This window comes from Cervus elaphus, chromosome 13 (assembly GCF_910594005.1).
Source record: "Cervus elaphus chromosome 13, mCerEla1.1, whole genome shotgun sequence".
NCBI lineage: Eukaryota > Metazoa > Chordata > Mammalia > Artiodactyla > Cervidae > Cervus > Cervus elaphus.
Window position 1 is genome coordinate 36752633 of NC_057827.1, and position 13291 is coordinate 36765923.

A 13291-nucleotide genomic window follows, 5' to 3' on the forward strand; every position below is an offset into this window, starting at 1 on the left:
CTTCCGCCTCTTGCCCAGCAGCAGCCATGGCAGCCTAGAGAGACTCCAAACAGCAAGAATTTCAGACCAAATGTTCTATTCTACCAAGCTTCCAGAATTCTATAAAAATCATCAGCGAAGCTAGCACCTTCTCTGAGAAACATGTCGACCCAAGATGATGACAACTTCAAGAGCTTTTTCCTGGGGAAGGTGGTGGTTGTCACTCCCACCTCAGCACCCCGCTGGCGGCGGGGTAAATGCAGCCAGGGCCCTAACTGCCCCTCCTCTGCTCCAGCGTGGCTCAGGGAGCAGGCGGGCTCTCCAGCCCCTGCCCGTTCATCCAGATCCTCACTCCTTCAGAATGCAGGACTGCGACGGTGGAGTGGTGGACTCCTCACTGGCCCACGGCCCTGGAACATCTCTTTCCTTCCAGTCAACAAGGCTCAGTCCTGCTCTGAGCAGACAGGCCTATGAATTTCTCTACTCCTGTGACATTTTAAAACAGGCATCTTGTAGCAGGTTTCCTGAGCAACGGTCCCCCCTAAAGTGCTCAGCACGGAGCCTTGTACATAGCAAGCATGCTGCGGCACTTTCTGTTAAAACCGGAAGTCTTAGGGGACGTCCTTCATGGTCCAGTGCTTAAGACTCCAAGCTTCCAATGCAGGGGCCGTGGGTTCCATCCCTGGTGGGCGAACTAAGATTCCACATGCTGTATGCAGCGCGGAGAAAAAGATCTTTTTAAAAACTGGAAGTCTCACCATTCATTAGGAGGTTGCTGAGGGAAAGGAAGGGTGATGTGGACAGAAGGAAGTCAGACTGCACGTAAACAGAACTTTGGGACTGCGTCTGGATTTCAGTTATCCAGAGCCTCTCCATGCCCGACCCCCAACCCAGCAAAAGAAGTTGGTTCTTTTTTTTAGTGCCCTAAGGCAATTTTATCCCAAAGGATCACTTGGTGAAGATAAAAGGATCTCTTTATCACAGAGATAAAGGCTCTTGGAGGCTGCTGGAGGCAGCCCTGGTTACCACCAGCAGGCCTCCTGTTGTTCAGTCGCTCAATTGTGTCTGACTCTTTGCAACCCCATGGACTGCAGCACACCAGGCTTCCCTGTCTGCCATCTCCCAGAGTCCCCCGGAGCTTGCTCAAACTCATGTCCATTGAGTCGGTGGTGCCATCCAACCATTTCATCGTCTGTCGTCCCCTTCTCCTCCTGCCTGCAATCTTTCCCAGCATCAGGGTCTTTTCCAATGAGTCCGCACTTCAAATCAGGTGGTCAAAGTATTGGAGCTTCAGCTTCAGTATCAGTCCTTTCAGTGAATATTCAGGGTTGATTTCCTTTAGGATTGACTGGTTTGATCTCCTTGCAGTCCAAGGGACTCTCAAGAGTCTTCTCCAACACCACATTTCAAAAGCACCAATTTTTTGGTGCTCAGCCTTCCTTATGGTCCAACTTGGGGCCCTCCCAAGGCATTTCTACCCTTCAGCGGTCTGAGGGCATGCAGGGGGATACTCACTCACACCAGCCTGGAAGGCAAGAAGGCCAAAAGCCAGCCCCAACCTCAGCTCCAGTCAAACAAGCTCCTCCCCACGCAGCCAGCAGACAGCAGTGGGTCAAAGGCAGGGGTAGCAGAGGGCTCCTGGGGCAGAGCTTGTTATCTCTGGAATATGCTGCTGCGGAGGGAGGCACAGACACTGAGGCCCCATCTCAGGCACAGCAAAGCTCATGAGGATGACACCAGGAAGCAAGGGGCCTGGGTTCCAGGGCAGGTTCCAACCCTGCTGGCTGTGTGCCTGTCACTTATATAAAGTGCACATCAGCTTACCGTCCATGATTTTGTTTTTCCCAAAATGACACAGTCTATTTCAGTAAACATTAGAAAAGCTCACTGGTATGAATACGTATCTGGTTGTAACTTCCATTTTATCTGACATTTACTATGTGAGAGGCAGTGAAAGTATTAGTCGCTTTAGTCATGTCCAGCTCTTTGCAACCCCATGGACTGTAGCCCGCTAGGCCCCTCTGTCCAGAGGACTCTCCAGGCAAGAATACTAGAGTGGGTTGCCATGCCCTCCTCCAGGGTGAGAGGCAATAGGGTGGGCATTTTATACACATTATCTTATTAAGTCCTCTCAACAACTCCATGAGGGTAGGATAATACAGATGAGGAAAGTGAGGGTCAGAAAGGCTGAGCCCCAAGCTGAGGTCCCACTGCTGGCACGCAGCAGAGCTGGGATCGGAACGAGAGGCTGTCTGGCTTCAGAGTCCTTTGCCCCAAACCACCAAATGATGTGAGGACTAAGGAGTGCTGGTCAGTTGCCAGCCTAGACCCTTCCCCAGCCTCTGACCTCTAAAACCACAGACAGGCTGCCAAGGAAGGAGTCTCTCAGAAGGTCACTTTTCTTTATTCTCAGCCTCAATCTCACAGCATGGTCTGAGGAAATCTCCAGGTCTGGCCAACTCGCAGGCTTCCCTGTGCCCACTGAGGAGATGAAGCTCCACGGGCCCGGGGTCTCCAGCTGATGCTGTGGTGCTGTCAAGTCGCTCCTTCTAAAGGCAGGACCTGGGCACGACGTCGGATTAGGTTTCTCGGTCACTCCTAGGCCCCCTTCCCAGAGCACAGGCACACTTCTGCAGCTTGTCCTCTGGCTTGCTGCGCCCACCCCAGGAAAAGGTGGGGAGGAACTCGGGAAAACGGGTGTCTCCTGGTTTGTAGAACTGGGACCTGGGCCTTTGGTCTACTTTAACCTGAGGTCAGGCCCTTGGGAAGCTCCAGAGCAGGCCCAGGCCAGACCACTACTCGGCAAAAGCAGAGGTCTTCACCATATTTTGGCAAAGTCCACTTTCTTCACTGACTTGGCCTGAAAACACCTCCTGAGTTCAGAGGGACACGGGGGACAGAAATCCTGGGCTCAACTCTGCTGGGAGCCGCCGTGCTGGGAGAGGACTTCTTTCACTTTATCCACAATGGTGCCCACCTCAGCCATGGCCCCCATACCTAGGGAGCAGAGTTCTTCTGTGGCCCTGCACACCGGGGCAGCGGACCATCTCCCACTCACCCCTGCCCAGAGCTCCCCAAGTGTGCCACCCAGAGCCCAGTACCTGAGAAGGCCAGGACCAAGCCAGAGCCAGATCCATTGAGTCCCATCAGAGACACCCCGCCCAGGACAGGCCCCAGGAATGGTTACAGCAACCACCTTGAACTGTTCGGGCTGCATGCCAGGGAGGATACTAGGCACATTACCTAACAACTCCAAGAGGGAGGAATTACCACTTCCATTTCCCAGGTGAGAGAGCTGAGCTGGAGGTCACAACGGGCTGGGAGCTGAGGCTGCAGGAATGAGCTGTAAGCCTGGCCAGACACCCACCTTGGTCTCCACAGACCAGCTTCTTGGCCACACAGGGGATCTCGATGTAGCCGAAGGCCTTGAGCTGGCCCACCTGCTGCTCGGTGATGGGGTGCTCCCACATGGCGGTGTTCATCGCCGGGCAGAAGAGCAGGGGTTTGCTGCGGTCCCAGGCCCGGATGACACAGGTCTGTGAAGAAGGAGGGGCATGCCTGCTGCTCTGCCTGCCACCCCTCCCCAGACTTCCCACATGTTACCCACCGCGTCCAGGCCACAGCCAGCCGTGGGCCCGGGGTGACTGGGGGCCACTGTCTGCTGTCTCATTACTTCGAGGATGTGTCTCTGGGTCCTTCTCACCTCCCCCCAGGCTCTGACATAGGGCCTGACATATAGGAGCTGCTCCGCTAATGCTGGCCATGGCCCAGCCACCTCCAAGCATACCTCCACTTCTGTGTAGAAAGGGCTCCCGGTGCCCAAGCATCTGTCTTCCCTATAGCCAGCCGCACCTTGCAGTGGCTCTCGCAAAGCTGAGGACCAGGCTGCCCTGCAGGTGGGCACATCTACCCCACATTAGCTCTACTTGAGGCCAACTAAAGTGTGGCCATGAGAACAGCTTCCACGGGACCAAACCCTCTCCCACCTGTTATCTCATGAGCCCGCACTGTGACCCTGTAAAGAAGCTGCTGTCCCATTTCACTGAGGGAAAGTTGCACTTCCAGGAGGTGAGCCATTACCGAAGGTGACACCCAGACAATGATCCGGGGTGAAGCTCTGCACAACACCCATGCTGTCTTCCACTGCGCTGTGTAGTTTCACTACCTCCCAGTGTCAGGCCCCTCTAAGTAAATACCAGAGCAGCTATGAAAAGGACAGACCAGCTCACAGAGTCTTCAGTGCTGTGAGCTTTGCAATCACATGGACCTGGGTTCAAATCTTGCCGTGCTCTCTGCTGTGACTAGCCATGAGAACTTGAACAAGTCCTTTCATGATAGGAGTCTGGGGTTCCTCTCTGCAAAAGCCCTCTCCCTGGGTGGTCGTGAGGATGGAGGGTGAGAATGCTTATAAAGCTCTTTGCACAGGCCTGGCACAAATACAGGCTCCAGAAATAGCAGGTCCTGTTATTATTACAGACAGGCTCCCTGGGCCAGAGGCTGCCTCGGAGGGAAATAAGCTCTGGGGCCCACAGTGGTGTACTCCCCTGGGCTCTGACCGCTCCAGGCACCTCTGACTGGGCTGTGGGCCCCTCAGGGAGCCAGTGGTGGGCACACCCCTTCCCTGAAGGGGAGCCTGTCTGGGAATAGAGGGGGAGTCCAGAGAACAATGCCACGGACGGGCCAGGGAAAATGCCTGCCCTCCTCAGGGCCCCTGCCCTCTCTTGTGACAGGAAGGAAGCGAGTCAGCACACAGCCTCAGGCCCTGGCTGCTAGCGTCATCTCAGACACAGCGCTTGTTTCCCCACCAAGTCCTCGCGGTGAGGCAACCCGGCTGTGAGTGGACAGTTTCAGTCCACACTTCCTCTTGGCCCCGTGCCACCTGCTGCTTCTGCAGAAGCCGCGAGCATACCTAGAGGAGTCCCCTGACTCCGTGTGAGGTGGGTGGTGGCAGGGCTGGGGTTTCTAAATGCCCTCAAAGCAAAGCACACCCACCAGAACACAAACTCAACCCCTCTGTGCCCCACGTGTCTCCAGTTTTTCCCATCTCATCACAAAGCTCAGCGCTTCCCGGACAAACCACAACTCCTCCAAACCTTCTGGCAGCAGGAGGGCTGAAAGGAGGCATCAGTTGCCATGGTCATTTCTGTTTGGCCAAGGCTGTATGTAGCACCTCAGGCTCTGCCCCTGGGAATCCGCTTGGGCAGAGAGAAGGCCTGGATCTGGAATAGAAGACCAGCTGCCAGCTGGACGGGTGACCCAGGGAAGTTATCTCCTCTTTCTGGATCTGCTTGGTTATTTAGCACAAAGAAGGGCCAGAGCCTGAGTGGGCCAGAGGGCAGAGAGAGATGCACGTCACCCAGGCCCACGGCCCAGAGACTGGGAATGTAGGTTCATACCTAGCACACAGCTCCAGTGCACCCCAAGACCTGGACAGTGTGCACCCCAATGTCAAGGAGAAGGTTTGAAGGAGGGGGGAAGCAGGGCAAGCTCCTTTGGGAGGATATAAGGAAAAAACATCTTTCGAGAGAGGACAGAGCCACAGACCATGATGACAAGAGCTTAAACTTTGTAGGATTTGTGGTTCTTTGAAATACTTGCACCTTCAAGTGAAACCTTTGAGGCACAGGGCCTCAGGCCTGGTCTTGGGAACATATTCTACTGCTCAGCCAACTCAGTAGGTGGGAACTCCAAAGATTCCAGGGAGCTCTGGCAGCTCTGAAGAAAAGAGGAAAGCAGAGCTTTCAGGAGCGAGCAAGGAGCTCTCAGAGTCGGCCCAGGCCGGGGCTTAGCTCCTAGAGGTCAGTGTGCCTTGTCACATCAGCTGGCTGCTGACCAGCCAGGGGAAAGCCCGGGCATTTGGTGAGATGGTGCTGATTACACACAGTGCTGACGCACTTAGATGAAAGTGACCAGCGGCCTGACCCTGATGTCCTGTCAGCCAAGCAGCAGCCCCACCGGGAGGCGTTCTTGACAACGCAGCCCAAGCCCGCCCTCCTCGGCACTTCCCCACCCCTGCTCCTGCCACACGATCTGTGTGTTGCTCTACTTCTGATCACCTGTGCTCTGATTCAAATGATGCTTAAATCACTAGCAGCTTCTTTGAGAAATACCTTAAGCACCCAACAACAAGCAAACAGAGAGACTCACCCCGTCTAACCCCCAAAACCTCGACCCAGCTTCGTTAGTGACTTCATCATATCAAACTCTGAAAAAACCTTCTGCTGTTAGCTGAAGTAAAATTACTGATTACCTCATACATGCAATAAGCCTTTACCGAATGCCTACTGTATGCCCAATACTGTGCAACGTGGTGATTCCATTGTCAAAGGACTGACATACCACATACCAGAGCACAGGCCAAAAACCCTCTCCTTCCAGACTGTCAGCGCCCTGCGTCCTGTGTGTCTGTCCACATAGGGCCTGGTCCCTGGCAGGTAAAAGCTGGATGAATGAGGGAAGGGGGGTGATACGAAAGAGGTGGGAAGGATAGGGAACACACCCAGTCTTCCCAGGATGCTCATGTAAACCAAGTTTCCTTAAGGACAGCAGCTCCCTGGAGGTCCCTCAGGCCAAAGAGGATCCCCACTCCACAGCTGGGCTTCTCTTCCTCTCCTCCACCTCGAGCCTCTTGCCCTGTCTCCTTTCGTTCCCTTTAACATTCCACAATCTCAGGGAAGCTACCGCTCAGCTTTGTGGTTAAAAGTACAGGAGAGATAAGTGTGCCTGGGAGATCCATGAGGAGGTAAACACTCTTATCTGTTTGCCCCGTGGATGTCCAGGTCCTAGTGGGAAGGCAGAGCTAACGGGGACCGGCCACAGAGCCGGGCAGGGAGGCCAGCAGGAAAGTATCAGGAGGGCAGCCCATGGACATGAGCGCCCAGGGGCCTGAGAGGCGGACACCTCAGAGGGCACTCGCAAGTCAAGTCCACCCATCAGGACCCAGGCCATCTGGCCACCTGCCGGAGCACAGGTGACGCCGGGTGGAGGGTGGTCCAGGGGACTGTATTCTGAGCAAACCCGCCCACCACACAGGGATCCCCAGGTGAGAAGACTGTCCAGAAGAAGCCTGCAGCCCGCACACAGTGAGCACGGCCCGGGGAGGGAGGCAGGCCCAGCGAGTCACTCACAAGCAAGTTGTCACAGATGCCACTGGCCACCTTCCCCAGAGTGTTGGCATCGAGAGGCGCCACCAGCATAAGGTCCGCCCACCTCCGCAGGTCGATGTGGAGAACCGGGTCCGATCGGCACTTCCACATCTGGCAGAGCAAAGGTAAGTGGGGTCACTGGGCCGGCCACTCTCAGGGTGGAGGGAGGAGGGGCCGGAGCGGTTTGAGGGTCGCCACAGACCCGGGACACTGAGTCAGGGACCCAAGGGAGACCACCCGAATGCCCCCACCCCAGTTCCCTGCCACCCCTTTTGCAGCTACGCTGGTGAACCCTGGCTGTGGCACCAACGGCCTGAGAGAAACCAGGCCTGAGGAAACAAACGCTCCTTGTCTCTCTGAGCTATTCCCTTTATGGTTTGGTTTTCAAGAGAACTGACATCTGGCAGGGAAGTCCTGGCCTGTCTGCTTGAGGCGGATGCTTGGGTTGTCCAAGCCAGGGGAAAGGCTCTGGGCGGTGAGAAAAGGAGGGGGCGGGGTGGGGGAGACGGGCCAGCCAGAAATGTTCTAAGCTGAGAATGTTTAAAAATGCCTGGCAGGGCACCCCTGTGGGGCCCACACTCGACGTCTGGTGAATCGGCCAGTGCCCGCCCCGGCGCGGGAGAGCAGCAGGGGAGCCCGGCAGCCGTGGGAAGTGAGGCGTTCCCGGCGGCCCCGACGCTGGGAGCCACGTGGATGAGGGTGGTGGGAACAGGGCTCCTCTGTGGTTTCATCAGCCCAGATAAGTACAAGGACACTCAACCCCGGGCACGGGGCCAAAGCTGAGCTCTGCCTGGGGTGGGAGGAGACTGTGGGCCTCCTGCAGGCCAGAAGCTAGACAGATGTTTTCCTCATCGCCTCTGCCCAGAGGCCCTGACCGCGGAGTTGAGCCTACCCCGTCTGCTCTGGCCGCCAGGACCATAGGCTGCAGGGAGGACTGTCCTGTCCCGCTGATACAGACATGAGGGAACCCAGCCCAGGGGCCCAGCACTGACCTCCCATTCATCAGCGTCGCTGTAGAGGGTGACAGGAACATCCCGGGGGCTGTAAAAATGTTTGGCCCTCTCAGTTGTGACCACGGCTACTTTCAGCTGTCACCAAGAAAAGTGGGAGGGGGAGGGGAGAAGGAAAGAGAAACCGTTACCAGAGCCCCCAGCCTGGAGCCACATGGGGCCAGGCCAGGCCAGGTGACAGCTTTCTTCATAGCCTGGCTGCGCAGAGGGCTTCTCCCTCGGAGGCAGTGAGCCCTGCGTTTGCACAGTTACTTCCGCTGTCACCCAGAGGTCAAGCCTCACCAGGTGCAGCCGTTTCACTTCCCCATCGGAGGGGCTGCCGAGGAATGAGTCACACAACTGTCCAGCGTATATAAAGCTGCAGGCTCCAGCCACTTGGGCAGGGACAGACCAGGGCAAGCAGGAGGGGGGCCCCCCCAGGAGGCTCCCGGGTCCTGAGCTCTGGGCTACACCACAGGTCTGCCCTCTGCAGGCCAAGGAACTAGGGAGCCTGCACGTGGTGTCTGCAGCCACAGCCCAGCGAGCAGGCAAGCAGAGTCCCTCCCAGGACTTCTAGGAACAGGCTTCATGGGCTCTGGCTGCAGACAGGCTCCAGGAAAACCAAACCTGAGTGCCCGACACTCACGGGGCAAGAGTGATGGTTCCCCTCGAATTATTCATTTAGTAGATAAATTAATGATGCAAACAAAGGGAATGGCTAACAGAACAGAAATAGCACATGATAGTGTGAATGACACCAGACCCATTTCCATGAGTGGTAAACTGAGATGCTCGACTAACAAGCAGACAGAGGAAAGGGGCCCAGAAGAGGTGGCTAAGAGGGGAGGGGTGTAGGAAATTACATCTTTGGGGGACATTTATCCAGGAGGGAAAAAAGTTAAGGGTGACAGGACAGAAGTGACTAACCAGGGGGATCCCTGGGGACAGGGTCTGGGCCAGAGGTGCTATACTGCCTCGATATTGCCATTCAGTCGCTCAGTCATGTCTGACTCTGCAATCCCATGAACTGCAGCACTCCAGGCTTCCCCGTCCTCCACTATCTCCCGAAGTTTGCTCGAGTTCATGTCTACTGAGTCAGTGATGCTACCCAACCATCTCATCCTCTGTTGCCCCCTTCTCCTCCTGCCTTCAATCTTTCCCAGCATCAGGTCTTTTCCAATGAGTCAGCTGTTTGCATCAGGTGGCCAAAGAACTGGAGCTTTAGCATCAGTCCTTCCAATGAATATTCAAGGTTGATTTTCTTTAGGATTAACTGATTTGATCCCCTTGCAATCAAAGGGACTCTCAAGAGTCTTCTCCATGTGGCCTACATGGGGGTTATAAACATTTTTAAGCCAAAAAATACTAGGTTTGCCCAAAAGTTCATTTGAGTTCTTCTGTAAGATGTTTTGGGAGATTTCACATAGAAAATCCAATTTTCTGGTTTCTCTCAAAAACCCAAGAGCTCTGGCACTGGGGGGGCCACACTGTTGCTTGATTTGAGTTGGTGGTGCTGGGTAACGGCTGCCTTCTTGGATGGGGTGTGCCCGTGCCATCCCCACCTAGTCCCTGCCCCTCCCTATCATCTTGCCAAGGCTCCCTCCCCTCATTTGTTTCCCACCTTTTGTGGGTTGTGGGACACCGTTCTGCACAGCATCTCAGAGTGAAACTGGAAGCAGGGAGTAGAAGTCTCAGAGGCAGACTGTGGAAGAGCTTCAGAAGGTCTGGGGCTCCCAACCCTGCGGCAGGGCTCGCAGAGCTCCATCCTCCCGCTCCCTCCTCCTTGGAACCCACCAGCCCCCAAACGTGCATAGAACCTCCTGCTCCTACTGAGCAGGGGAGTCCCTCCCAGGAGAGCACTGAAGGAGCCTGGCCCAGTTCTGAGCAAGGTGGCAAAGGAAAAGGGATGCTGTCCCCGCACAGAATCCCCCCTGAAGATGTCACAGGACCAGCACAGGTGAAGAGAGCGGAGAAAGGCAGGATGGTGCTGAGACTCTTAAGACCCAAGACAGTAATGAGGTAAGGTATGGGGCCAAATAAGTGAGAAGGAGCCACAAGAATATATAACTTTCAAACCAGCAGAAGAAAATTCGATCTACACAATAAAGGAAAGGGAAAGGAAAAAAAAAAAAAGCAGAGAGAATACATGATAAGTAGAAAGCATTAAATTAGATGGAAGAAGTAAGTCCTAATAGAATAGCAATTATAGTAATTATATAATTGGCTAAACTCCCTGATCAAGATTCAGACTCTTATACTGGATGTTTTAAAATCCATCAATCATATCAAAATGTCTTAAAAGATACACTTAAAAAGATATATAAAGCTTAAATAAAAGAATAAACTTGCAATTAGATAAAGTGGATTAAACTGTTTCCTCTCAAAGGCCCACTGAAATAAAAGTAAAGCGATTTTTTTTTAAGGTATGAACACCCAGAACAAAAAGAAGAGGACAAGAACAAAAACCCAGCAGTTAAGATATGTTAACACATAATATATGGAAATGGAAGGAGGCATCAACAGATCAGATCAGACAGGACCAGATGCTCTTTTTTTTAAAAATGAACATTCAGTGAACAAAAAAGAACTCTTGAAAATTAAAAGTACAAATAGTCAAAGAAAAAATTCAATGTAAGTTTAGAAGAAATTTTTCAAAAAGTAGAACAGAAAGATAAAGAGATGGATAATAGTATTAAAAAAAAAAAAGAAGAGGAGAAAATCAGAAGACCAACTTAAGAGGGTCCAAAATCTGACTAATAATGAGTTCCTCAAGGGGAGATCAGTAAAATAAGAGGAGTGAAAATTACAAAAGAAATAAAATTAAATTTCCCCAAACTGAAGAACTTCGAGGCTGGAACCATCTGTTCTGCCCACAGGGCTCTGAGAAGGTGGCACGCGGTTAGGCTCAAGGAACCTGGAGTATCACGTCCCGGCCCCCACTGAGGGTCGGTCAGAGGAGCCTGAGCCCACACCAGCTTCTCTGGAAGCCACATCCTCCTGTATTGACGTATACAGGGTTTGCATTCAGCAAAGCCTCAGGAGTTCTTCTCCCCCATGTTGCTGCTAAACCACAAGCCCCAACCTCTACCTGCACTGTTACTTTCCCGAAAGCAGTCCCTCACATTCCCCTGGTGAATTCCACCTTTCCAGAGCGGGCCCACTGTTTTTTGCTCGGTAGTGAAGAGCTCCTAAAATCTCAGTCCTGTTCCCCCGGCCTGTTCTCTGCCAGTACCACCGTCAATAGTCCCAAGGCACAAATCCAAATCATGAAAAGAACAAGGTCAAGAGCAGAGGCCTTCCCCAAGGTCCATACAGGGTTTGGTGTGGGAAAGAATTAAGAATGAACCCTGGGCTTCCCTGGAGGTGCAGTGAACAAAGATCTGTCTGCCAATGCAGGGGACATGGGTTTGATCCCCGGTCCAGTAAGATTCCGCATGCCTTGGAGTAACTAAGCCCCTGTACCACAAGCATTGAGCTCATGTTCTGCAACTACTGAAGCTAGTGCACCTAAAGAGGCCACGGCAACTGCGCACTGCAACTAGAAAGTAGCCCCTGCTTACCTCAACTGGAGAAAAGTTCACGTGCAGCAACCAAGACCCAGAAGAGCCAAAAATAATAATAAAATAAATTAAATTTTAAAAAAAGAGAATGAACTTTTCCAAGTAGGACCTGTAGGTCACCAACCACAACCTCAGCACACCAGGACAAAACTTGTCCAGTTCAGGAGATGAATCACCCAAATTGGGTCAAATCTCTTCTGCCACCATTTATTCTTTTTCAAGTTCAAAAGAAAAAACTGGAAACAAAGTAGGATTCAAGAAGCCCCCACCCCACCCCAGGTCACACCACTGGCCTCTGGGACCAGGCGTTGTTTCACTGTTTTTTCCAAATATGTGTATCAGTCACCTCCATCATCCTGAGATTTCACTGCAAGCTTCAGGTCACTCTGGTGACCTCTGGACCATATTCTTGCTTCATCTTTGGTTATATGTCCTCCTTTCCATTTAACTGCTTTCCCATTTCCTTCTACAGAGGGCTTCCCTGGTAACTATATCCGCTTCTGGTCACTGCCTTCTTTTCCTTAAGGGACTAGTTTCTTTTATTTCTAAGAACTTCCTGACTATCCTGGACAGTTTGCCCCTTAAGATCACCCCGATTCATTCTCTCTATTCTGAAGTTTGAAAAGCTGCTTCCTGAAGAGCCAGTTTCCCTGCTCTCCCCTCTCTCCTAACTCTGCCCTGCTATCCCCAGGCTCTCCAAAGAGTCTGCCAGTTCTCAAAATGAGGACTGTGCCTATGGCCAGCCTTCAGAAACACCCCCAGTTTGGTGATGGCCCTGTTCGGGGCTCCCTCCTCCCTGTCAGCTCTACCCTTCACTTCCCTCTATATGCCCCTCTCCGTTTCCCCCGGCTCCTGGGGGAGTTCCAGCCAGGGGTCCAGGTAGGCCTCCCACCCTGGTCCACTGCCGCTACTTGAGATCTTTCCTTTAGGCTCCTCCCGAGTCTCTCTGGCTACCCTCCCAGGTTACACAGTCAGTGTTGGGGAGCTTCTTGGGGTCAATGTCTTTATACGAGTTACGTGAAGAGTATGTGATGACCATCATTCCCAAGGGCCCTCCCCTGACCCCTGTAACGCAGCCACCCCTCCTTGGTGGTGACCCTGACCCCAGTGTTGTCTGGCAGGCCCAGGCTAGTTTTTCTGGTTTTAGAGGGATGTCACTTGATAGGATTCTTCAGTCCCATGGGCTTTGTTCTTTCATTTTCATTCACTCTGTAAAAAGGTTCTGGGAGCCAAGAGCTAGGCCCTGGGTTTCCACACACTTTTTTTTTTTTTCTTCACAAAAAAGGCAGGTCATGTTACCTTCTGAGATACTACATAACTTGGACTATTCATTCATTCACCTTGACCTTTCCCTCAGCAAATGCTAAGGAGTCTTGGCAGAGCAGAAAACTCCTGAGGACAGGAACCCTCCCTGGCTTCCTCTTACACCCTTCTGGGTCCTGGGAGAAGCAGGGCTGGACATTAAAACAGTCTCTCACACACTTCAGAGTTCCTGAAAGGCAGCTCTGTGCTTGGCCCCCTGGTGACACCCCTGCCAACAGTTTCTGTCTTAATATTTTTAACCTGAGCCTCTGTGTGATGTGACCAAGGCGTGGCCAGGCCCTATAGGCTGCCTACA

General features: G+C 53.0%; 1 protein-coding gene across 12 annotated transcripts in view; it reads right to left on the minus strand.

Moving 5' to 3' along the window:
- PPCDC (phosphopantothenoylcysteine decarboxylase) overlaps nt 1-13291 on the minus strand; it is a 39173-nt gene that overhangs the window by 13352 nt on the left and 12530 nt on the right. For 3 of the 12 annotated variants that reach the window (XM_043921778.1, XM_043921780.1, XM_043921779.1), the window contains exons 3-6: nt 8117-8212; nt 7107-7235; nt 3347-3515; nt 1308-2541 (exon numbers count right to left, since the gene is read on the minus strand). In XM_043921778.1, coding sequence (XP_043777713.1) covers nt 2303-2541; nt 3347-3515; nt 7107-7235; nt 8117-8212 — 633 coding nt within the window. In that variant the 3' untranslated portion in view covers nt 1308-2302. Of the gene's footprint in view, nt 1-1307; nt 2977-3222; nt 3516-7106; nt 7236-8116; nt 8213-8265; nt 8542-13291 lie in introns of those variants that run through there. The other 9 variants (XR_006344409.1, XR_006344408.1, XR_006344407.1 and 6 more) reach the window with 7 other exon arrangements.